This window comes from Salarias fasciatus, chromosome 5, assembly GCF_902148845.1.
Source record: "Salarias fasciatus chromosome 5, fSalaFa1.1, whole genome shotgun sequence".
Taxonomy (NCBI): Eukaryota; Metazoa; Chordata; class Actinopteri; order Blenniiformes; family Blenniidae; genus Salarias; species Salarias fasciatus.
In genome coordinates this window covers 13,016,260-13,040,065 of record NC_043749.1, presented here as the reverse complement: position 1 = coordinate 13,040,065, position 23,806 = coordinate 13,016,260, and the positions used below count along the sequence as shown (strand labels likewise).

General features: G+C 43.1%; 1 protein-coding gene across 1 annotated transcript; it reads right to left on the bottom strand.

Moving 5' to 3' along the window:
* Positions 1–1,131: 1,131 nt before the first annotated feature.
* Positions 1,132–23,388, bottom strand: erbb3a (erb-b2 receptor tyrosine kinase 3a). The gene is made up of 29 exons (XM_030092221.1): positions 23,024–23,388; positions 15,599–15,756; positions 15,137–15,323; positions 14,639–14,764; positions 12,933–12,998; positions 12,570–12,688; positions 12,228–12,369; positions 11,928–12,041; positions 11,261–11,378; positions 11,081–11,154; positions 10,841–10,931; positions 10,631–10,648; positions 9,640–9,857; positions 9,426–9,558; positions 9,181–9,274; positions 8,826–8,980; positions 6,275–6,328; positions 6,044–6,185; positions 5,848–5,961; positions 5,639–5,737; positions 5,337–5,522; positions 5,062–5,217; positions 4,878–4,953; positions 4,640–4,786; positions 3,582–3,679; positions 3,252–3,434; positions 3,087–3,155; positions 2,442–2,703; positions 1,132–2,351 (listed from the first exon to the last, which is right to left on the bottom strand). Exons 1-29 carry the CDS (start codon positions 23,118–23,120, stop codon positions 1,600–1,602), a joined length of 4,248 nt encoding a protein of 1,415 aa, XP_029948081.1. The 5' UTR covers positions 23,121–23,388; the 3' UTR covers positions 1,132–1,599.
* Positions 23,389–23,806: the final 418 nt, after the last annotated feature.

Genomic DNA, 23,806 nt, shown 5'->3' with positions numbered 1-23,806 from the left:
CAAAAGACAGGACCCTGATGGACCCTGGCTGAGTGGCGCGTGTCTCAGATAAAAATAGAAGGTAACGTTAATCTAGTGTGTAAATATAGTGACTGTCATTAAAGGACGTGGCTGCTTTTCATTGATATTTTAGATGAAGCTAAATTATTACAAATAGAATTGAGTGAATTTGAAGGAATAATATCCAATTATCTATTAGATATTATTCTTTCATTATGAAAGACATCCTAAGGAAAATATCCCATAAATGAGGGCAACTGTTGTGTAAATCACTGGTTCCCAAATTGGCTTCAAAGCTGTTTGCCCACTATTTGTCAAAAACAAAGAGGGGACAGTGTCATGTGATGCTCAGGGCCGATTGATTTCCAAAGGCAGGAGCTGATCGGATGATGTTCAGCCTAGTTCGGTCACACCACTGTCAGTAGAATCCTGCAAAAGTGAGCTGGTAAGATGCAGAGGAGGAATATTCTCTTTTGCTTGTGAAGTGATTGGAATCAGGGTCAGCGATATGTGTGAAACATCCCACACAGCACTGCGACACAGACTCAGACCTGCTTACTGAGTTATCTTAAGATAATCATTTCAATGTGGAAGCAGTATGAGAAACTGTGCATCCCCTCTCTCGTTTGCTCAAATATGACAGTGAAGCCAAACACTGGCAGGCACACTCAGTCTCACCAACACACCGAAGCAGGACTCTTCTCCTCTACAGTGGGGAAGGTGACTTATGACTTTCTTTATCTTATTTGTTTAATCAAATTTTGACAACCTCAATGCAAACAAAGGTTGAGATCCCAGGCTGGGAACTGCAAGTGTGGATTGTGGAAGTTTTGTTGATTAAGGGGGAAAAAAGAATGATTAAAAAGACTTCTTGCACTCGGCACATTTCTTGGCACTAGCTCTAGAAACATAATACATGCATTTCATATGATGAAGGGCAAAGATTTGGATGAAAGTCAGGTAAGTGTATGTGTTAATGTACCATTCATGCTTTAAAGTGAAAGCATGTATGATCAACAACTCATTCTTAAAACCAAAAAATGCTGCTATAGACAAAAGGGTAGGGATTATAGTGAACAACATTTTACAAGAAATGAACAAGCCTTATGGAGAGTGAAATATGGATCAAAAGAAAATTAGTAATTTTTTTTAATACATGTCAATCTCTGAGCCTGATGGGAAACATTTGACAAGTCGTTGAATTATCAACACATACCGACAAGTTTAAATGAAAAATAGGCTTCATAGTAGAAATTCATATTAAAAAAAATTATTGAGAAAATATGTTACATGTATCAACATTAAAGAGTCACAAAACATAAAAAAATAAATCCCAAAGAGCTGCATTTCTTCTTAAAAACATGTTTGTTCTTTCAAAATGTAAACTGAGAAATTATAGCTTGTCATCTGTTATTTCCTGCTATAAATTGTGGCAATGCCCCAATCATGGGCCTAAATAATTAATGTGAGCCTATAATGAATGTACAATGAATGACAAATTAGTTTTAAAAGTCTTTAACATTGTCATAGGCTACATTAATAACTGGCCTTTTGTTTCAGGTCCTTCATGATTGTGTCTTTTCAGATATAGAAAGTTCTTCATGTTGGCACCGCTTTGGCCTCCAGGAACATCCTGCTGTGCCAGTAGCCCGGATTGTCGAACGAGCTGTCACCAGCAGCAGGCTGCCCAACCCCAGCTCGCACTTTTACATGGGGGTCAAACCCAGACTGGTGTGCCTCGGCGCCCCCCACTGCTCCCTCCCACTGCATGTTCTGGTAAACCGCCGGATCTTCAGGCAGCTGGGCTGCAAAGTAGTCCATGTCCTCATACTCGTATGCCTCACCCTCCTCTTTCCCCTGTATCTTCAGCTCCCTCTGGTCTCGAAGAGCTTGACGCAGCTTCGGTTGTCTGTTTGTGTAATGATAATTACTGTCCTCCACATATTCGTCCTCCTCCGCCCGCACCTTGGAGGATATTGGTGGAGGAGGAGGATCATGTGCTGGAGGGCCTTCCTCTTTTTCATGGCCTCTGATGTCCATGTATTCGTATTCAACATCATTGGATCCCTGTTGCTCCGAATCAGAGCTGTCTTTGCTTCTTGTGAGCCCTCCCCGGACCTCCGCTGAGAGTGTGGTATCCCAGGAGCTGGCTGTTGTGTGGGACGAGACGGAGGAAGTCCGTTTTTTGTTCGGCTTCGGGCAGTAGCTGTTCTGTCTGGTTGACATCGGCGTTGCACAGATCTGCTTGTTCATATACTCGTATTCTTCGTCATCTGGATCATCCAAGAGGCTGGAGGAACGAGACTTGCCTATCCTGCTGGATGCAGCACGTGACGCATGAAGCAGAGTTTCTGGGGAGGAAAAAAAAAAAGAGAGTCAAAATGAAATTAAAAAAGTGTTGGGTTTGTTTGCCTGTTTGTAGCATGCTCACGGAAAGTTACCTCTCTCTGGACTGCCCCCGGGGAGCACATATCCGTTCTGGTCCTCCTCCTCTATCTCTGGTGAAGGAGTCTCTGGCGGGCCACCTGACAGACTGTCCCTCTGCGACACATAAGCGCTGTCTTCTCGATGACGTCTTCGTTTTAGGCTCCCAGCCAGAGAGAAGTCTTCACTCATTTCAAGCTCCCCAGCCGTGCCGCAGCCCTCCGAGCTCTCAGACACAGTGCGGGCGGAGTCTAGCCGGGATCGTGACTGCCACGCCGTCTACTCAAGGTGAAACAAACAGCCGAACACAGATTTGGATTATTTCTCAAGAGAACATTGTGATTGCAAAGATAATATAGAACTATTGAAATATAAAGTAACCTAATATTACAACTAGTGCTGTCAGTTTTAATCGCATTGATCGCAATTTAATCGCATTGATCGCAATTAATCGTGATTAATTCATGGAGAACTGTCAACAATTAACTTTTATAAAGTTGAGATTAATTGAAATGAAGAATCTAATCCTCATAAATCAGTCCCAATGTCAGGAAAAAACACTATTATCCTCTAGTTCTTTTCCTTGACCCAATTGGCAGACCTCAATGGATTAATCGCGATTAAAATTGACAGCACTAATTACAACTGAACATTTTTGGTACCTGTGCAGTGTTGTCAACTCCAGGGGTCATCGGTAGATATCCACTCACACTCGATGGATTAAGAACGGCCTTTACGACACAAGAGAAATAAAGAAATTCCCTTAGAAGAAAATTCTTTACGGATAAAAACTGCCCATTTAACTGATAAGGAGTGTGTTCCCGTACTTTGTGAGTGTCCGATCTAGATACTCGATTGAGACTGGGCAGGTACTGGGGGACTGGAGCCAGATTGACCATCTCTTCATCCACCACCTCGTCACCCAGTTCAATGTCTAAATCGTCGAGATCATCCAGGTGATCTCCACTTCGCTGGGCGACTTCATCCAAGTCCTGTTGGCAACAGTCCTCCTGGCAGACAATGACAAGACACCGATTAACATGCACAGCTTGAACCCATCCTATATACATTCACAATGAGCAGAATATATTTATTCGCAATGGAAACAGAATAAAACCACTGCTGGTGTTGTGTAGAACTTATAGATCCTGTCTTACTTTGATCACCAGGTACCGTGGTGGATCTCGGGCCATTCTGGTGAATTCACTGGCCAGCTCCTTAAAAGTTGGACGGACGTTCTCATCTATCATCCAACCTGTACAATTAAGGACAAAAGACACAGTTCACCCGTAAAAATCAACGTAGTTGTAAATATATGCATGACAGATGCATTTAAATGTAGAAGAACATGACCAACACCATAAAACTACAGCCAAATTTAAATGTAACCATGTCAAATTGCTCTTAAGAGAATGCTGGCCAATATCATAGATTCTTAGTGTGCTTAAATGTAAATCTCTCAAATGTCAGAAATAAAGATAAAAAAGTCATTTCTAAATTACAGATTTTTTTTTTTTTTTTAAGTTGGTTGAAAACTTGGCAGATTTCTCAAATAACTTTACTTGTGCATATATTTGCACAAAAATGTTTTACTTATCCTTCTTATCATGGCACTCCTGTACTTTAGGCTTATTTGAGAACGCATTTGTAATTTCAGTTTGTGCATTTTTAGTTAATAAGAACTATCTGTTTTTAATCATCATTTACCAAACTTTCAACACCAACACCAGTTTCAACTAAAATTAATGGGACCATAATAAATGAAAACAAGAATCCTCAGATCGAGCAGGACTTTATAACTGACATAAAAAGAAAGAAGACTTAACCACTGAGAGAAGCTGGGAGTGACGTCTGTTACAGACATAACTCATTGTTTAATGCAAGAAGAGCAAGACACATGGCATTACTTTGGATTGACAGATTTCAGGAAATGTCTTCTTTTACTTTTATGCTTCTATGTTTCTGTTGAGTACTGAACAGCTCAGAACATACGATGCAAAGATTGTGCCAAAAAATGAGTAAACATCATGAATGTCTGCTGCATTTCTTACCTCCATGAATATTCTTTTAAAGTCTTCATCTAATACATCTTACTATTGTTGACTATTGTCCCCCTTCCTAAGGATGCCCCAATCCTTAGAGCCACAACTAATGAGCATCTAATGTCAGGCTACTGCAAAGGCCAAGAGGATCTACATTGCAGTGGAGTACTCACATTTCACCATGACCATGTAGACATCAATGGTGCAAATCTGAGGCTGGGACAGACGCTCTCCCTTTTCCAGCAAGTCAGGAACCTCCTGTGGACGCATGGACGCATACGGCTCTGCCCCATACGACATCATTTCCCATACTGTCACACCTGAATAATGGAGGGGGATTAAATTAACTGAGAAGCTCACACTGTGACTTTTGTCTTTATAGACAATCAAAATTAAATTGTGCAAACTCACCATAACTCCAGACATCACTCTGATGTGTGTATCTGCGAAACAATATACTTTCCAAGGCCATCCACTTGATTGGGGTCTGAGAGCAGAATTAAAATGAGTCCTCGTTGAATTTAAGAATTTGCTCATCATGTTCCAAATAGTTAAACGCTGTGTTGATGTTGTATGATCAATGAACAAGACCGACCTTGACCTCATTATAAAAGTATTTCTTGTCGTCGGGGTACAGCAGATCTGCAATGCCGTAGTCTGAAATCTGGGCGGTGAAATTATTCTTCAAGAGCACATTTCTGGCAGCCAGGTTTCTGTGGACCATCCTGTTGTCTTCCAGGTAATTCATACCCTGACAGCAGAGGGCGACAGACTTCAAGTGTTTGAATTGTAATGGGCCAAACAATATGTTCAAAAAAGAAAAAGTTTGTCCATAGACATAGAAGCAATTTCATCTTCCTTGCTCTTTACCTTGGCAATCTGAACACACCAGTTGAGCATCCTCTGTGGGCTGAGTTTGTTCTTGTACTTCTTGACGTGCTCCAGCAGCGATCCCTGATTGCTGAGCTGGGTTACCAGCTGCAGGCTCTCACCAGGACAGATGCCCAGCGTCCGCACAACGTTGATGTGATTCAGCCCGCCTATCGCCATCATGTGCTGCAGGTTTAAACAGTGGACTTCATTTAATGTCAATCCCACAAATTCAACATTTTGAGATATTTGTTAATCAGACCACTTGAAAAGTCACACATTTTTGAGTCAAGTTTTCTTACATCGGTCAGTTCACAAAAAGTCTGTCGGCCGGTGCGATCGTGTATCGTCTTTATTGCCACGGGAAGTTTCACTGTGTCTCCTTCAGGAATCCAAACACCCTGTGAATTACAAACATCAGGGAGACAGGGAGATGGATTCATAATTCAGTGAAAGAGCATCAATTTCGCAAGAAGAGGGCTGTAACTGAAATCGCCACACTGACAAATACCTTATGGACAGTTCCGAACACGCCATTTCCCAGCAGCTTTATCTTACGCAGCTCTGAAGGCTTCAAGATGCGAGCGTTGACTTGAGCACCCTTCTCTTCAAGTGGCTCAAAACTCTGTTGGAACAGCACAGAAGTGCTTTAGAAAAGACACAGACGCAAAAGCACGCGAGCAGTTAAAATACTGATCCTGACTTACCGCTCCACTCTCCATGTATCTCCTCATGGCTCGTTTTCGACGGATGGCAAGGCCTCTGCGGTACAGAACGGTCAGGACGAAGATGGAGAACGAGACGAAGATGAGGGCGATCACTCCCAGTACAATGGCTGTAGTCGCTTGTCTAATGATGGGAGATGAATAATCAGCGTTTAGTGTTGATTCACAATGCTTAAATTATAAAACAAATGTCAGAAAGGCTGGAAAACGTACCCAGAAATGTATCGGGAAGTGCCGACACAGTCGTTGATTCCTGGACCTGTGCATCTGAACAGAGAACACACAAATGGTCAATGTGACGAACATAACGAACGGCCTGTTCGTCACGTGTAACACACCACTGCACCTGCATGGCCATGGGCCATTTGAAGTCACCAAGCAGGTAGGGAAAGTGACCTATGAGCTCTATATGCCAGATGGGCAAAAGAAATACCAGGTTTTTCATGTTAACCTGCTGAAGGAGTTTCATGTTTGTCAGGAGCCGTCACAGCAGTTGTTGGTTCTAGCTGTGCAGGATGCCGAGGTTACAGAGAAATACTTCCCAACTGGTGCAGAAGAAACTGCTGCAGTTGACCCCTCCCACCTTTCTTCCACTCAACAGGAAGCCATTCAGCCACTGCTTGACCCATCTCTTTTTAAGGAGACCCCAGGCTTCACTTCTTTGGTCTAGCACAAGATAAAACTGAAGAAGGATGCCCCAGTCTCTCAACGGAGCTACAGGATCCCTGAGCGGTTGGTGCCGGTACTACACAACAAAATCATGCCCATGCTGGAAATGGGAATCATTTTAGTGTCCAGTAATTTTAGGTACCTCAATTCCATTTCCAACTTCGACCCATATCCAATGCCACGGGTTGACAACCTGTTGGAGAGAGTGGGAGGAGCAGCGTACATCACCACCCTTGACCTCAGTAAAGGTTACTGGCAGCTGGCGCTGGCCCCAGAAACAAAAGGGCTGACGGCATTCAGGACACCGTTTGGTATGTACCAGTTCAAGGTGATGCCATTTGGTCTGAAGGGGGCTCCAGCAACCTTCCAGCGCCTGATGGACCACATACTGCGGGATGTGTCTGATTTCTCGGCTGACTATCTGGACGACGTGGTGATTTACAGTAGCTCCTGGGAACAACACTTACACCACCTCCAGGAAGTTCTGCACATTATCAGAGCAGCTGGATGGACCATCAACCCCTGGAGGTGTTCAGTGGCCCGCCAGGAGGTACAGTACCTGGGCTTCCCCATCAGCTTTGAAAAGATCAAGCCACAGGTTGAAAAGATGGAGGCCAATAAAGCATTTCCAGTCCCCACCACCAAAAGGAAGGTGAGAGGATTTATTGGGTTGTTTGGCTGGTACAGGAAGTTTGTGCCAAATTTTTCTGAAAGAACTGCTGACAAGTCTGACCAAGAACGCAGCTCCCAACAGAGTGCATTGGACGGAAGAGTGCGAGCAGGCCTTTAGGGATCTGAAGGAGGCCATCTGCACAGAGCCGGTCCTACACAGCCCTGACTTCAGTCAACCCTTTATCCTTCAAACAGACGCCTCGCAAAGTGGATTGGGGGCCGTTCTGATCCAGGAGAAGGAGGGGGAGAGGAGATCAGTCGCTTTCCTCAGTCTGAGGCTGCTGGATTGCAAAACCAGGTACTCAGCTGTGGAAAAGGAGTGCTTGGCTGTAAAATGGCCAGTGGACAGTCTCAGGTACTACCTGCTGGGACGTCACTGAGCTGGAGACAGACCACCGTGCTCTCCAGTGGCTGCACAGGATGAAGGATGCCAACAATCGCATCACTGGATGGTATGTCTCCCTTCAGCCATATAACTTTACACTTTGATACCGACCCAGCAAGTCCGACGTCGTGGCAGACTGTCTCTCCAGAAGCGCTAAACATGGAGGCTTCGCCATGGAGAGGGAGGGGGAAATGTAACGTACAGCCTGTTCGTCACGTGTAACACACCACTGCACTTTGCACAGAGACACTTTTCTCTCACTCAGCACTTTGTAATGCACACAGCACTTTTAAGGAGCTAATTTGCACATAAAAAATAAGCTGCATAGCGATTGTAATTTAAAACATTTTTATTTATTCATTAGAACTATTTGTCTGTGTGTCCAGTCCGGTCGGTGATGGCGGCGGACCTGCAAGACGAAAATGACAATTCACATTGGGTAATGTGCAATATATGTGCCTGGTGCAATATATGTGCCACTATAGAAAGTTCCGGGCTGGACCAAAGTGGAAATAGGCGGGGGGTGGTTTTGCAGATTTTAGATATGGTTTAGGATTTCATGTAATTATTTGGGTAGTTAGTTTGGTTTATTCTTATTTATGGATTTTGTTTTCTTTAGATTACTATTATGAGTGTTGTAGTGGAGGATTTAAACATAGTGTTAGTGACCTAATATTATGTTTTACATCTCATGGAGTTTTATGGTTTTATCCATTTAAGCTGAATGTATTTAAGAACCCAAAGACATTCAGTCAGCAGTGTTGTTGTTGTCGGTTTGTAGTTGGTTGTGGTTGTGGCAGCTGGTTGCCACGCTGGTGCTGTGGAAGCCTCGCTCCTGAAATCCTCCTATGCACTTTTTGGCACTTTTTGCACTTTATATTTATTTTGCACAAGAAAATTAAAAAAGTGGACAACTCAACTTGGACTCATTTCCTCTTCGTGCTCACCGTCTTTCTACCCCTCACATCACACTGCTTACAGTCAATAAATAAGGAAACCCTGTCTGTGCTTCACATCAGAGTTCTAGTTCTGCCTCACCCTTGGGTGCAGTTGACGTGGCAGGGCTCGCAGTGACCCTGCTTATTGGGGTATTTAAAGATGATCCCCTCTCCTCCCATGACACCCTCAGGACACGAGGAGACGCAGTGTGGACCATCCTGGTGCCTGGCACATGCTACACACTGATCTGCTCCCTGCAGAGTGAAATCAACAATTCAGCTGATGGACAGAGAACAAACCAACCAGCAACGATTCAGTGTTTCAAGTCAGTATGCAACACGGTGAACAGCCTTGCTGATGACACATTGTGACAGCAGCTCAGCAGCACACAGCATTATTGCACTCTTGTCATGACAACTTGGAGGAAGATAGATACAGAAGAGGATATTCTTACCGGGCCTGTGCAGGTCGCCTTCCCCTCCTGGACCTTACACTCCGGATGACAGGCCATACACTCCCCTGACTGAGTAGCAAACTCCCTCCTCTCCCTGACATTCAGAGCAAAAAGGATTTCATTTTGTTGGTTTTTGAGTAGAGATATAACACTTTCAATAGCTGTGCAGCAGACATTTCTCACACAATATAGCAAACATGTTTTCTCTTATTATGGACATTATATGTGTTTCCATGAAGACTGACCCAGACAGGAACATGCAGTCTGACACACACGTTCCTCCCCTGCTGTACTTCTCACAGGAAACGCACTGATTTGGTCCAGGACCCCAACATCCATCAGAGGAGCAGAGGGGGTCGCACACATGGCCCTCGTCAACTACACGCAGCAGACCAGGGGTTATTTGCACACTTAGTTTCACCATCGACAGAGTCAGTAAATCGGCCCGGACTCACTCACCACATTCTCCCAAGGGCCGGTTCTCCCTCACGTCGATGTGCTTCTGGCGTCTCTGCAGACGGGAGCTACTGCTGAAGATGCGTGTCCAGTTGACGGTGTCATGGTAGCAGAGCTGCTTGTTTCCTGTGATGTAAACGCCGCCATCGTTTATCTTCCGCAGTGAGCGTAACCCCAGGGAGGTGAGAGATCCGATCTTCACCACCATCAGAGAGTAGCCCCTACAAACACAAGAATAAAACAGAATTTTATTTTTTGAAGGCATTAAAAATTGCAAATATGAATTCCTTTTTTTAATGATTAATGACAATAGAATATTTCATTGGAAAGCTGCTCAGAAGGAATCGAAATCCGTTGATATTTTGTGTCTGTTTATCATATCAGGTTTTACAAGTTAAAAAACATGTCTTGAAGCAATTTCCTGCCAATATTTTAGAACACAGTGGTAAACTGCAAACAGTGGACAATTCCAAAGACTTCCAAAAGAGTCCTAGGTGTCTTTTCAAGTCATTGGAATTGATAAACCCAAAAACATAAAGCAGCTTTTTGGCAGTTTTTGTTGTTGTTGTTGTTGTTGTTGTTGTTGTTGTTGTTGTTGTTGTTGTTGTTGTTGTTGTTTTGGTGTCATGTTTGGAAATTAGTTGACTGAAATGCATCAAATTGTACAACTAGTGAGTCCAGAGTGACCATATGAGCCCAGTTACTTTAGTATCAGATATCTCAGCCAAATTTCAACCAAGCAATCATCATTAGTTAGATTTTGAATGAGAACCAAAGAGAACCACTATGACCTCCCTGATCACACAAATACAATCAGATACAAAATTCCCCAAATCACTCCCATCCCTGAAAAAAAAACAGTTAAATTTCACCCAAAAAGAGCATGCAAGAATATTATAGGTTTATAGAAGAAGACGTGACCACCACCAACCATTTGAATTGCAAAGGTTGCACAGCACAAGACAGAAACGAGCACGTGAAATGTAAACCATACCTTCTAGAGCTCACTCCTCTAAAGGGTCATTGACATATCATAAAGAAATAAAGAGATACAAGATAAAAAAAAAAATATCAGATACATGTCAGATAAAGTTTTAGTGTGCAATAAGAGTTCACGATACAACAACATGGCGGCAACGTGATCTCGGTCAACTGGAAAAACACAAGCAAGAGACGAGGGAGGAGGAAAAAAACAACTGCGCACTTGTAAAGAGTTCTGCCTTGAATTGTTTGGAGGTTGGAGAAGACTGACAGGTCCGACATGTTTTGAGGCCACGACTGGATACTGAGGATGTCTGAAAGTGGAGACGCTGCATTTCAGTTGTTTGAACCAGAGTGTAGACACAGTGAGGCGACATGAAGAAATTAAAGTAATTCAAACGTAGCACACACACACACACACACACACACACACACACACACACACACACACGCGCTCACTCACCCGTGATTTCTCGCACAGTGTTGAAGACTTTTAGTTTTTCTGGATCAAGGGCTGGCACGCCGTTGTAAGTGTCACTGTGGGGGGATGAAGAGATACACATGAAAGCTTGCACAGAGTGTTAAAAACCACTCACAAGCCTTTCTGTGATTAAAACTAAAGCTGATTGTAAGACATGTTTACCCTTCAATCCCCGTCACGAGGAAGTGCAGACTGCCCTGTATCTTAGTGCAGTTTATGAAGCTGTCGATGTTATTCGCATCAACTGTCTGCCGGTTTGGACTGCCTGTGCCGTGGCAAGCTGAGAGAAAGATGTCAAAGAAAAACAACAAAAAATTTAAAAAATTAGTATTTCGATTGACAAACTGTGCAAAGCTGCAACAAAACAACAGATTGAACCAATGAGGAGATGAGAAAAAAAACCTCAAGTACTCTAAATAGCAAGTTACCCAACAAGTTCCCTTTTTTTGTTTTAGTACTAATTTAGCTCTATTATTCCATATTGTTTCATCACTTATATATAATACATTTATCCATCTGCTGGAGAGAGACATACAACCACACACATGCACTTTCCAACTTGAAGTCATTTCTTTGAGACACTATATTGCTCTTTGTTTTCGATCATGTTTTTTCTCTCCTTGTTCTCCTCTAACCCCAACCAGTCAGGCTGATGATGATCATCACCTCTGAGTCCTCTGCACTCTGCTCTTGATCGAGCAAAACTGAATTCAGCTAAGCACAGGGAAAGAAAAATGAATTTTCCTATAAAAAGAAAACTTCAGTTGCCAAAAAAAAGAAGAAGAAGTGAAGATTCAAAAGGTGAGGATCTGTAAAAAGATTGAAATACCTTTCGGACAGAGGCCTCCGCACGGTTCACATCTCTTCACTCCGCTTTTCTCCACCTCCATTTTATCAGATGGGCAGTTGCTCACACACGAGCTGCCGTCCACCACGAAGTTTGCTATAAATAAAGAAAGCAAGGTGAATGAGTATAATGCAGCATATGGTATCGACGTCTAGAGTTGTGCAGCAGCTTCATGGAAAGCAAAGATAAAACATGCATTCACTCTGAGGCGGGCGGCAACAGTAGATGAACCCTGGGTCTGTATGAAAATGTGGATATAAGGGGGCATGTGTGGCCACTCACGTGGGCATTGGGCCACACAGATAGAGCCATACTGGTACTTGGCGTTGGGGTTGGGCTCCATTTTGAATGCATGTTTGTTGTAAATCAGAGGCTGAGGACACTGCGGCAGACAAGAACCCGAGTTGTTGAACTTCCTGCAAGCCTGTAAAATGAAAAGCAAAGCACACTGAAATTACAAGAAAAAAAAAAAACTCATGAATGTTTGCTGTCTGCATGAGTATAAACCAGTCAGCTGATGAGCACAAGGATGCTAAAAATAAAGTAGCTGCTTTTGAGGCATGTTTCTTGACTTTTTTAGCAGTATGTCGAATGTCATAAGTCAAAGTGAAGCTTCAGACTCACAAAGCAGTCAGTATCCAGCGGTCCGGTGCAGCCTCCGGCGCACTCACTGTGACAACAGTCGCTGGGGTTTCTCCCAAAGCATCGGCCGTTACACTGAGGGGCGCACACAGTCTTCGTCACTGGAAAACAGATTCGTTCACTTAGCAATCAGCAGGGGGAAAGATCTTATGATAGATGTAAAAACAATAAATAAAAATAATGTCTGACTGAAAAATGTAGCGAATCGACACAAGTCGCAGAACCCGTGACTCATCTCTGAGGCATCTTTAAGACACTCCGGGGCAAATGCAGCTCTACTGCAGAACTGAGCTGCTGTTGAAAGAGATTAGAAGAAACAAAAAAAGTTTTTTTAATGTCACTCACAGATCTGGCATGTGTTACTTCCTGGACCCCAGCACTGCAGGTCTCCACACGACTTGTCACAAGGCTCTGAGGGGACCAGATCGATGAGGGCATCAACACATTTTGTTGCAGGTAAAAATAAACATTCAGAATTAAACCATCAAACTGTGACATAAACATCTGGAGAGAACATGTTAAGATCATATTTTTTTCTTTAATCTTTATTTTACCAGGAAGACACATTGAGGCAAAGTCTCATGAAGGCAGAGCTGCGTTATTTAAGTTATACCTGTAGAAGAGAGTCAAAGACAAAATCTATAATCTTTCTGTGTCTAAACTCCATCAGAGAATCGGCGTAAGTTAATTATTAATCTCTTCACACACCATTCGACTGCCACGCAAGGTGCATGAAACTTGTAGTTTAGTGTTCTGCCTAAAGACAAAGGTCAGGGCAAGACGGGGGGTTGGAAGACAAACAACTTGAACAAGTGAGTCACAGTCCTGATGAGGTTTCAGAGTTGGAGGAAACGAACGTCATTCTCTTGCAACAGTGAGCTGTGCAAGACATTTACATAGTAACAAGATAGAGTTACATTGAAATTTACAAAGTTCTTGTGTCTTCACACCTGTTGTCAGAAGAGTTCACAGCGATGTCTTTTGTGCAAATTTCTAAATGTTTGTTGCAATTTTCAGAAACCTGTTCAATCTGTTCAGTCGGGCATGTCTGGTCAACGGTTTTGTGAACAACATCAACACAGTCATCTCAGAGAAGGTTCGGCTGAAACGTTGATAAGACCTGTTGAACTGATCCTTGCAGGTTTTGTCTATTAAGCAGTTTTGGGAACAACATGTTATGAACTAAGGTGTGACTGTAATATCACTACTTTTGTCACTCACACTTTAACTGATCACTATTATGATATTAATAACACATTTCCAGCTCCTGGAGTTTCAGTTAACCTGTTCCGTATAAAAACAGTAGAGGAGTGACATTAGTAAACCCAAGCCTATACCTCCACAACACCTGTGGTTATGTGTCTGCTACACTGAGCGTTATATCAGTCAGGTCTCAGTTTAAAAATGTAATTATTTTTAAATGGTTAAGAGGAGGAGTTATTCGTCATGACAGCTGAAAATAGCAGCCTTGTTACCCACATGAAGTTTAAAATTGCTGGGTTTCATTGAAAACTGATTAACTCAAACAGAACAAAACAACACTTGCAGCACTGTTATGCTTCCGACTGACTTCAGCGGAACCTAATGAGTAAATTAGTTATTAGATTGACCTTCACAGTGCTGACCGATCAGGTTAGATGTGCAGCAAAACAACTGTTTGCACAATATTAGGACATCCTAGAAAGACAATCAGACGAAATGTGAGTTATTTTACTGCTTGTTGAACCTTTTTTTAGGGTAATTCCATCACTTTTAAAAGAAGTAACAAATAACTTTAATCACAACAGGTATTCAGTCCTTTAAGAATAAACATTATGAACTCTTTCAGTCCCTCTACAACTTGAGGCAAAGATGGAGCAGATGCTGCTGGTTTAGAAATGTTGTCTCAACTTTTTTTAGATTGAAACAGTTTTTCACAATACAGCAAACCTGCAGGAACAGGTGAAATGTTCAGTAACACCTTCGGTCCACACCTCAGCATGTGAAGCAGTCGTCTTGTCATGGCACTAAGGCCGATACTGACTTATCAAGCTCTCTTCCTTTGCACTCACTTTTCGGCCCGTTGCCCTCGATGACAACCTGAGCGGTTTCATCCTTCACGATGTCCAGCCAGTTGATCTGCGGGGCGTAGCTCAGGTACTTATTCTGGATAATCTTGACCCCTCCCTCCAGTATCTCTGCGGATGGCAAACATGCATTTAAATGGGGAGGGACAGTTAGCAGCACAAGCCCGGACAGGCCCCGTGACTCATCCCGTCAGGCCTCGCCACTCGCCTGTTTACTACGCCACTCACAAACAGGCGTCTAATGCGCCTCGTCTCGGGTTACACTGGCAGTTGAGCGGTTGAGACATTCCAGGGACTTCACATCAGCGCGAGCACACAAGACGCTGGGCTGACGGCGACCGGTATTTCTGAAGGAGTGGCTGCGGTGTGTGGGTGTGGGAGCTCCAACAGTAACAAGTGTCGCATCCAACCTCCAGTGCTTATCTGCGCCGTGGCCGCCTCCCACACTTTAAACAAACTCCGACCGAACGACCTCCTGCGTACCTGTCAGGTGCGTCAGGCCCAGCTCCTGGAGGCCGTGCTGCCCGTCCTTCTGGTAGTTGACCATCACAGCCAGGGCGTACTGATCCTCGTACAGCGTGGAGCCCCTGATGATGCGCAGGTTGTCAAGCGGGAGGCGACTGAACTCGTTGACAGCGAACAGGATGTAGCCCGTCACCTCCTTGATAGACTGCAGGGGTGAAGATCAGAATAAAGTTCTGTGTTTTCATGAACTACTGTGACCGTAGCGGCAGAGTCATCATGTCTCAGACAGTGATAAACATGGGAAATGTGGAGAGTCTCTGTGAACCCCCGAACAAGCTTCAGATGTCTGATAGTTTATATCATTCAAGGGTGAGTAATGTTGTTTCACAACTTTGTCTGGTTGGCAGCGCTTCTTGGTGACACATTTCATCATTTTAGAGGTAAGTCACGTACTGCAGCCGGATTAGCTCACAGGCTCACCTGCAAGAAGCTGAAGTCTCGGGTGTGCTCCATCATGGTGATCTCAAGGTTTCCCATCACGATGTCGCACCCCGTGTACAGCTTCTTCATCAGATTGTACTGAATCTCTGAAGTTCCAGTTGTGCTGAGAAAGTTCTGGGTACCGGAGCAAACAACAACTGAAAAAAAAAAAAAGGAGAAGCAGTATATTGTTAGTCGCCTCCAGTCGATAACTGTGTTTCAGCTGCATTACCACTATGCTGCACAAGTTCACCCAGTCACCTTGCTTCAAAAAAATGAGAGGAAAACACATGCATCCTCCTCGTATTGTGTAGCTGTTTGACTCACACGGTCAAATGCTACAATAAAACAAAAGAAATACACAGACGATCATGCAAAGATTACAAAACACGAGGAATTCCACTCAAAATTGTAATGAATTATTAATGAGCAAACGTCGTAGGTCTTTACAGAGACAACATGTGTGGCGCAGTGTTTGGGTCACTCAGGATGAATGACTGTACTGTAGCAGTGTGAGACAAGCTGAGGACTGTGTACATGGCATAACAAACATACAAGGCCTTGTTTATGGTCTGTGGGAGTTCAGCCATTCTGCGTCACTCCGGGGCTGCTTTGCTATTCAAATGCCAGACAGCAGAGTGAAAACAGCACAGAGAATTGAGCATGAGTGTTGAGTAGAATATTAATATTTCAATATCATCTGAAAATATGGTATTGTTGCAGAACCATATAACTATCTGCTGTACACCGTCCACAGATCTTTGTTGTGAGGCTTCAGTTGTTGTAAATCCACTGTTTCCCTGAGTTAAATCTCATTTATCACTTTGAGGAAGAACTGGACACTAAACTGAAAAGCTGCTCAGCATTGACCCCTGACTGTCTCTTCAGCTGAGTGCAGTGCAAACAGGCTCGACAAACCTATTAAAACAGTAAAAGGAGAGGATGATGGTCTTTTGCTCTGAGTAAAACCGTCATATAAAAATCGTGGGGAGGGAACATTTTCACTCATTGTGGTGCCTGCATCTGCGTTTGGCAATCTGTCAGTGGAGCTCATCCAGTCACAGCTATTCACAGATCTACCTTTCTGAACCCAACTATGTTGACCTTTAATAACCACCCTCCAGCCACATCATTAGGTGCCTTCGACAGTGTTATCCACTGTATTATTTTTGCTAAATTAACAAACAGTTTATATATAAGGAAACGTTTTGATTATGTTATTGTCATGAATGTTACTCATTTGGCCAATATACAGTTATGAGTAACACACTGTGAATCGCAAGCTCTGAAATGAAAATACTATAAAATTGAGCCTCTCTTGTCAGATTGAATGTGCATAAATGCATCTAATAAGGTAGGTTGTGAGTGTACATGTTGGAAGAAAACAGGATATAATACTTGCAGCAATCACACCATTGCCATTGTAATGAGTGTATTACACAGTACTTAACATGGCAGAGTTAGTTTGTGGTACTTCCTGTTTGCAGTAAACCAATACACATGCAGGTGAAGGTCCTGGGATTATTGAGGAAATCTTGGCAACCTGGTTCTCCTCAGGTGAATCGGACTTTCAATCATTTCATCATTCATGCCCTATTTATCGAGACACTGCAGGTTTGGCGCTTGCAGGACTGAATACAGGAAATTCAGTCCACAGTGACCAGGCTCATATTAAATACATACCAAATATGACTGTTTCAATGAGTCTGTTCAAATTTGTGGGCAGATTTATTTATATTTATGTGGGGATACTCCTGAAAAACACTTAACAGCTTAACATTTATGTATCATAGGTGTATAGTAAAACATTTTATTAGGTAGGTGGCAGTAATCTTGGATATTACCTTAGAAGCATTACTCTGTACGCTCCTATTGACTCATTCTGAAAGTGCTGATAATTTGCACATTGAGCAGAGCTGTTAGAAGCCAGCTGAAGAATGAGATCAACAAGGGCATAAAAACCTTCAGATTATTAACCTCACAGCGGAGCCACGGCAGGCGGGTCAAAGCACAACGTGTGTGAGTCCTTTGTTAGTCCTGTTGTGGTGATAAGACTCACTCTTTGTACTCACTTGAGTGCAAGTGTTCAACCCAAGTGCTTGAAGGTGACATATTCTGCAAGTTTTCTGGTTGGATTTGTTGAGGTTTGTGTGTAATTAATAATAATAATAATGATAATGAATTTTATTTATCATGCACTTTACATTTGTAAAACAAATCTCAAAGTGCTACAATGGAATTTAAAACAACAGTGACGATTAAAAGTAACAGATACAGGCTAAATCAATAAAAACACTCATACTTACACTCATAAAATGCAACAGAGAACAGTAAAATCATTCAAAAGCTTTCAAAAACAAAAACGTTTTCAGGCGAGATTTAAATGAGTCCACCGACTGTGGTGCCCTCAGGTGGGCAGGTAGGGCATTCCACAGTCGGGGTACTGCAGCCTGAAAAGCCCTGTCCCCCATGGAACACAGTTTGGTTTTGGGGACCTTCAGCAAATTGATGTTGGCGGAGCAGAGGCGTTTGGTCGGGTCGTGTGGGGAGAGAAGTTCTTTAAGGTACACTGGTGCACTACCATAGACACACTGATGGGTCAGGAGGCAGATTTTGTATTCCAGCCTGAACCTAACCGGGAGCCAGTGAAGGTTATGGAGAATAGGAGTGATATGGTGTCTTTTTGGCACCCTTATCAGGATCCTGGCAGCACAGTTCTGGATCGACTGAAGCCGTTGTAGGCTTCTTCCAGAGATCCCGATGAGGAGTGCATTGCAGTAGTCCAGCCTGGAGGAGACAAAAGCATGGACCAGCTTCTCAGCAATGGGGAGGGAGAGGAAGGGGCGTAGTTTGGAAATGTTCCGGAGGTGAAAAAATGAGGTCTTACAGATGTGTTGGATATGGAGGTCAGAGGAGAGGGTGGGGTCAAAACGGACACCCAGGTTGGTAACGGCAGTTGTTGGGTTGATTATGTGGCCGGCAAATGATAGGACTGTGGAAGGGGAGGACTTGAGTTGATGTGGAGTTCCAATTAATAGAAATTCAGTTTTGGAGCTGTTGAGCTGGAGAAAATTGTCATTCATCCATGCTTTAGTCTCCTCCAGGCAGGCGGTGAGTGATTGGATAGCAAGGAAGGAGGTCCGGTCCAGCCTGACATAGAGCTGAGTATCATCAGCATAGCAATGGTAGGAGACTCCATGCCTGCTGATGATGTGGCCCAAAGGGAGCATGTAGATGGAAAACAGGCTGGGTCCCAGCACTGACCCCTGGGGAACCCCACAGGTGACAGCGTGGGACCTCGACCTGGCTTCCCCAAGGGCCACATACTCAGCCCTACCGGTCAGGTAGGACCGGAACCACTGGAGCACTGTATCTGAAAGACCAATTCTCCGTGAAAAAAAAGGCAAATCATCACAATATCCTCTGATCATCTGGAGTCTGTGTGTCTGCAACGTTGCAAAGAGCAGCTCCTCAGTCCATGAAGCAATGATAAGATTGACGTTACTGAGTCTTTGGGGACGTTGAGTTCACACTGCTTCAAAAGTAGCTATAGCTCACTTAAATAGATGAACGAGCACGACGACAACACATTAATCATTGTGGTCTTTAACTATGTCGGCGTTGGGATTGTTTGTTTTTAAGATGTTATAGCTATCACTATAAAAATACTGTCACTGCCACGATAAAGCAGAGGTAAAAGGAATTTGTTTGTCCTGCTGATGATTCACTTTCCAGACTCTATTTCTTACTCATATCACTGACAAATGTGAATTTCCAGGACAAACCTAAACCGTTTTTTTCTTTAAGGAAAGATAGTTTGCCACTTCATTAGAAATTATTTATTCTGCAAGAACACAATTCCAGCTCAGAGGCATTACCTTCATATCTACACAAACACCAGACTTGTCTGAATGAGTAAATATCAGCAACACAATAAGGTGTTTTTATTGTGATTTGGCAGAGCAGTGCTTTGATTCCACAGACTTTACACACATGGGATCAGATTACTCATCGTGAGGAGTCACTATCAGCCTGTGAAAACAGTTGTTGAATGTCCTCCGAGGCTCTGAAGGGACTTTTTCTTCGAGTCTGACAGAATAACCCTGATTATGTGATCAGTGTTGTCTCAGCTTGAGGGATCGAAACATTTTAACAGAGAATCCTGTGTCAACAGTCCGGAGGAAATGAGCTGAAAAGACCTAAAAGGCTTCTGTTCTGTGAAGAAGGTCAATTGGTACATTCAGAAAATGTCTGAAGATTGAGAGAAACAATTTGTGCATTATTCTCACATGTGTGCCGTTAACAAGTGAAACCAGAAACAAACAGTGTGGAGCTTCTTGTTTCTGTATTCACAGTGGTACTATTTTAAGTGAGTGTTTTTTGTTTTTGAGTCTTAACTTACACGAAGATTAAAGCCTGTTATACTTCAGAATCAGCTCGATGCGACTGAGATGCAGAAAAACTGCTTTGTTCAAGTATGAACTTTGTCTCTCTTAATAGAATTAATGAACCTATTCTTGATATAAACTCTTCAAATAGGAAAAAGGAAATCAAAATCACCGTTTGCTCACGTATGCGATCATCTCTTACCTAACGTGCTCAAGAGATTACCTCCTTTGTTCAGTGCAAGGGTCTCACTGGTATCATAAGGAGCTGCGATAATTTCCCCTAATGAGCTTTAAGAAACTTTAGCACAATTAAAACCCAGTTATTTGAAATGATATGCACTCAGAAGCCATTCAGGGGTGAAGCTCTTTATCTACCGCGCCTTATTCAAACCCTAGCAACACTTTCCTGCTATCAGTTGAGCTGCTGAAAAGTGTTTGAATGAAGCATTGAGAAACACTCGAAACACCTCAGCAGGTGCCATATACTCAGCACCGTTTCACAAGCTATGTTGAGTATGCACACACCAGAGTTATGTCCCCCGACGGACAGACAAACTGGATTTTCTGCTTGCAGGACAGTATATCAGAGGATGGTATGTCAACCATATAGGAGCTGTGGAGGCAGGACATCTCGACAGGCTGAGTGGGTTTTCTCTGTCAAAGCTCTACTTTCAAGCGTTGGCAGATGGATGATTTCGAAAAAAAAAGGAATGAGGCGTAGAGTTTAGTGTCAATACACACACTCAGTGACACACACATGAACACAATGGCCCCATTTTAAAAGAGCGCAGAACAAATGTTGGAGTGCATCAAGACATGCCTCCAGATTTTATTTCGCCTGCAGTGACTCAATGTATCTCTCTCTCTCTCTCTCTTGTCTTTCTAGATACAACAGTATGTGCGCCTTCCTCCTCACTCCGGTCAGAGCGATCTCACGCTGCACATTAGCTCACTTCACTGAGGTGACATTGTCTCCAGTGTGAGAGCGTAACCTAATCTGGGATGACAAACACAGGAGCGCTTGGGTTTGGTTGTTATTTTCATTCGTGTGTTTTTCTGACATTTCAATGCACACACAAAGAAAGAGAAAGAGAGAGAGAGAGAGAGAGAGAAAAGAAAGGAGGAGATAAACAAGCTCAATAATGCAGCTGAGGCAATGGCTGAGGTAAACAGAAACTTGGAACAGGTTAGCCACAGATTACTGCATACCTCAGAAGTGAGCGTGCATACACACACACACACGCGCGCGCGCGTAAACACAAAGACAGACACCAGATAGCATGACTGCTTCATTTCACTCTCTGCTGGTTCACAGGCAGAGGAACAGGTGAATTCGGACTCTGTTTGTGTTAACAGAAGCTGGCGCAGGGTGTTGTTCAACATCATACTTGGGCTGCAGGAGTGACAGAATGTTTTCCTCTCTGACACGAGTTGTTTTCTAAGGTCACGCCTGCAAAGTACAGAGTCAACAATCGAAAAGTAGTGCCACCTGTTTTTGTTTTTGTTTTTAAGATGACAATCTGAAGGCACATGAAGCAAAAAAAACCAAAGCAACACATCACATATTGAACATCTGTGACACTAAAATAGAAGGCTTTGTCTAACTTGGAATGTTCACTCTGCAGAGGCGCAATGTAATTTTCCTCTTATACATCACTTTGCTTTGACAATGCATGTGCTGTTCATCTTCAGTGCGATTGTGTAATATATTTGCCTAGAGAGTTTTGTGCTCCGCATTTTTTTTATTGCAGCACAGACACAAAAAGACGATTCACTTTGAAGTTTTAAATAAAGGACTCAAAGAACTTTCCCAAAAGACTGCGTAACCGTGTTAACATCAGTTATTCTAATGCCTGTTACGGGATATGAATCCTAGCGGTAGACGAGCACATCACACATCAAAGAGACTGTAATCTAATTTAGTTTTAGCTAAACTGACCCGACACAGAAAAGAATGAACAAACAAGTCTTTCAGTGGCAAGGTGTGCACCAATCCTCTCTCCTTCATGCTTCTTCTGACTCACTGCCACTGATTCACCTGCTGCCAGGTGGCAACAACAAGATCACAAGGCCAAAGTTCACATGGTCCTCTTTAGATTCAAATCAAAACGCCTCACTGCCTCAAAAACACCACAACAACTATGGTGGCATGTGATACGGCATTTACTCTCTAAAGACATACTGTAGTTGAGTACAGTACTTTCATGTTGCTCTGGGTTCATGACCAGAGTAAACTGACCATTAAACAACCCAATATTTTGACATGATAAAAAGAATAATTTTATACATTTTTGATAAAAGACAAAGCCACAACAAAATTTATTATCTCTTCCACATTTTATGTATTTAATTCTTAACCAGTTTTGATGAAAGAATAATTGACTGGTTCTTTCTAAGTGAAAATTAATTAACCCCAATCTGACAAGTGATTTTGATTTAGCAAGAGTTGTATGGTTGTATGGTTATGTGTATGTTTTGTAATTGGTTGGTTCACATTCAATAAACCACTGAAATGCCACCAAGGTAATACATCAATCATAATAATAATAATAATAATAATAATAATAATAATGACAATAATAACATTTTTAAGCTTCCTTTTACTTAATTTTTACTCCTATGTTGACTCAATGAACTGACTGATTAACCTGCAGCTTCAAGGAAATAGAAATCGGGGAATCAGATTTAAATAAAAGCCATCGAGTTAATTATTTCATATAAAGTAAGCATGCCCTGGACTCCCTGCAGTCGCCAGCCAGTCGATGAAAGGTTGGACTGCTCAGTCGCAAAACCTTGAAACAATTGAAACAAACATGAAAAAGCACACAGAGTCGTGGGAGAGGTGCAGGTGACTCAGAGCAAACAAGTTGTACGTGTGCGGAACAGGTTCTGGCTCACAGCTCAGTGAGGACAGGTGTTTTTCCTATCACTGCTCCGACTCAGGCCGTCAGGGACATTTGTCCACTTTTATCGTAAAATCTTCTGGTTAATCATAAAGTGTGAGAGTGTGAGTGAGTAAGAGGGGGGGGGGACTTACGCCCATCTTCTTGCGTCTGAGCGCAGCAGAGCTGGAGAGCGCACGGGAGCAGGACGCACAGCAGCACCTGCTGCACCTTTCTCGTGAATACAGTCATCCTCCTTTCAAAAAACCCAGGCCGCTGACGTTTTAAACATCCACTGTCGTCATCTTGAAAAGCAGAAATCACTCCTTTTATCGTACATAGATGTCCCAGATCATTTCACTCCACGACCGTCCAATCTTGGATTAATCCAGATTGTCCTGATTGTTCTTATTCCCGTCAATCGTTTTTCTCCTCTTGTAAAAAGGTCCATCCACTGTGTAGGAACACTTCTGTTTGTGCTTTCTCTACCATCTGTCTGAGACGCAACTTGACGAGCCGCGCGCTGTGGGCTGAGTGAGAGGAATCAGTAGCGCGCAGTGATTTGGAGCGCGGCGCGCAGCCAATCAGCTGCGGGAGCGCCTGTCTGGGACTGGCACTGATTTACATGGCGGGACCGCGCTGTCCGCAGAGCGAGGCATCGCAGCTGACACCCTGCAAACACCTCCGATCATGCATTGATGTTTGTATGAGAACATGCTGAGTTTAAAGAAATTTGCTCGTCATGCAGTTCAAGGCAGTTGAAGCAACAAGACCAAACAAGCATCCACAATGAGACAGTTAAGACAAGAATTCCGTTTGAAAATGTATAGTTTCCTAATATTGATACTGTCATTCATTTTTTAATCCAAAGAAATAACGCCTGACAAGCTGTGTATAATCAAACATATATCTTTCATATGCATGGTGCCAGACCTCCA

Bases quoted from the DNA above. Each gene is read 5' to 3' on its own strand.
- erbb3a (XM_030092221.1), bottom strand. From the start codon at position 23,120: ATGACTGTATTCACGAGAAAGGTGCAGCAGGTGCTGCTGTGCGTCCTG. The intron at 10,932-11,080 runs GTGAGTGAGCGC...CTCCACTTTCAG, and splicing joins CACTGTGCGAGAAATCACGG to ACATCCTCAGTATCCAGTCG. The intron at 6,329-8,825 runs GTGAGGCAGAAC...TTCTCTGTTCAG, and splicing joins CACGTCAACTGCACCCAAGG to ATGCACAGGTCCAGGAATCA.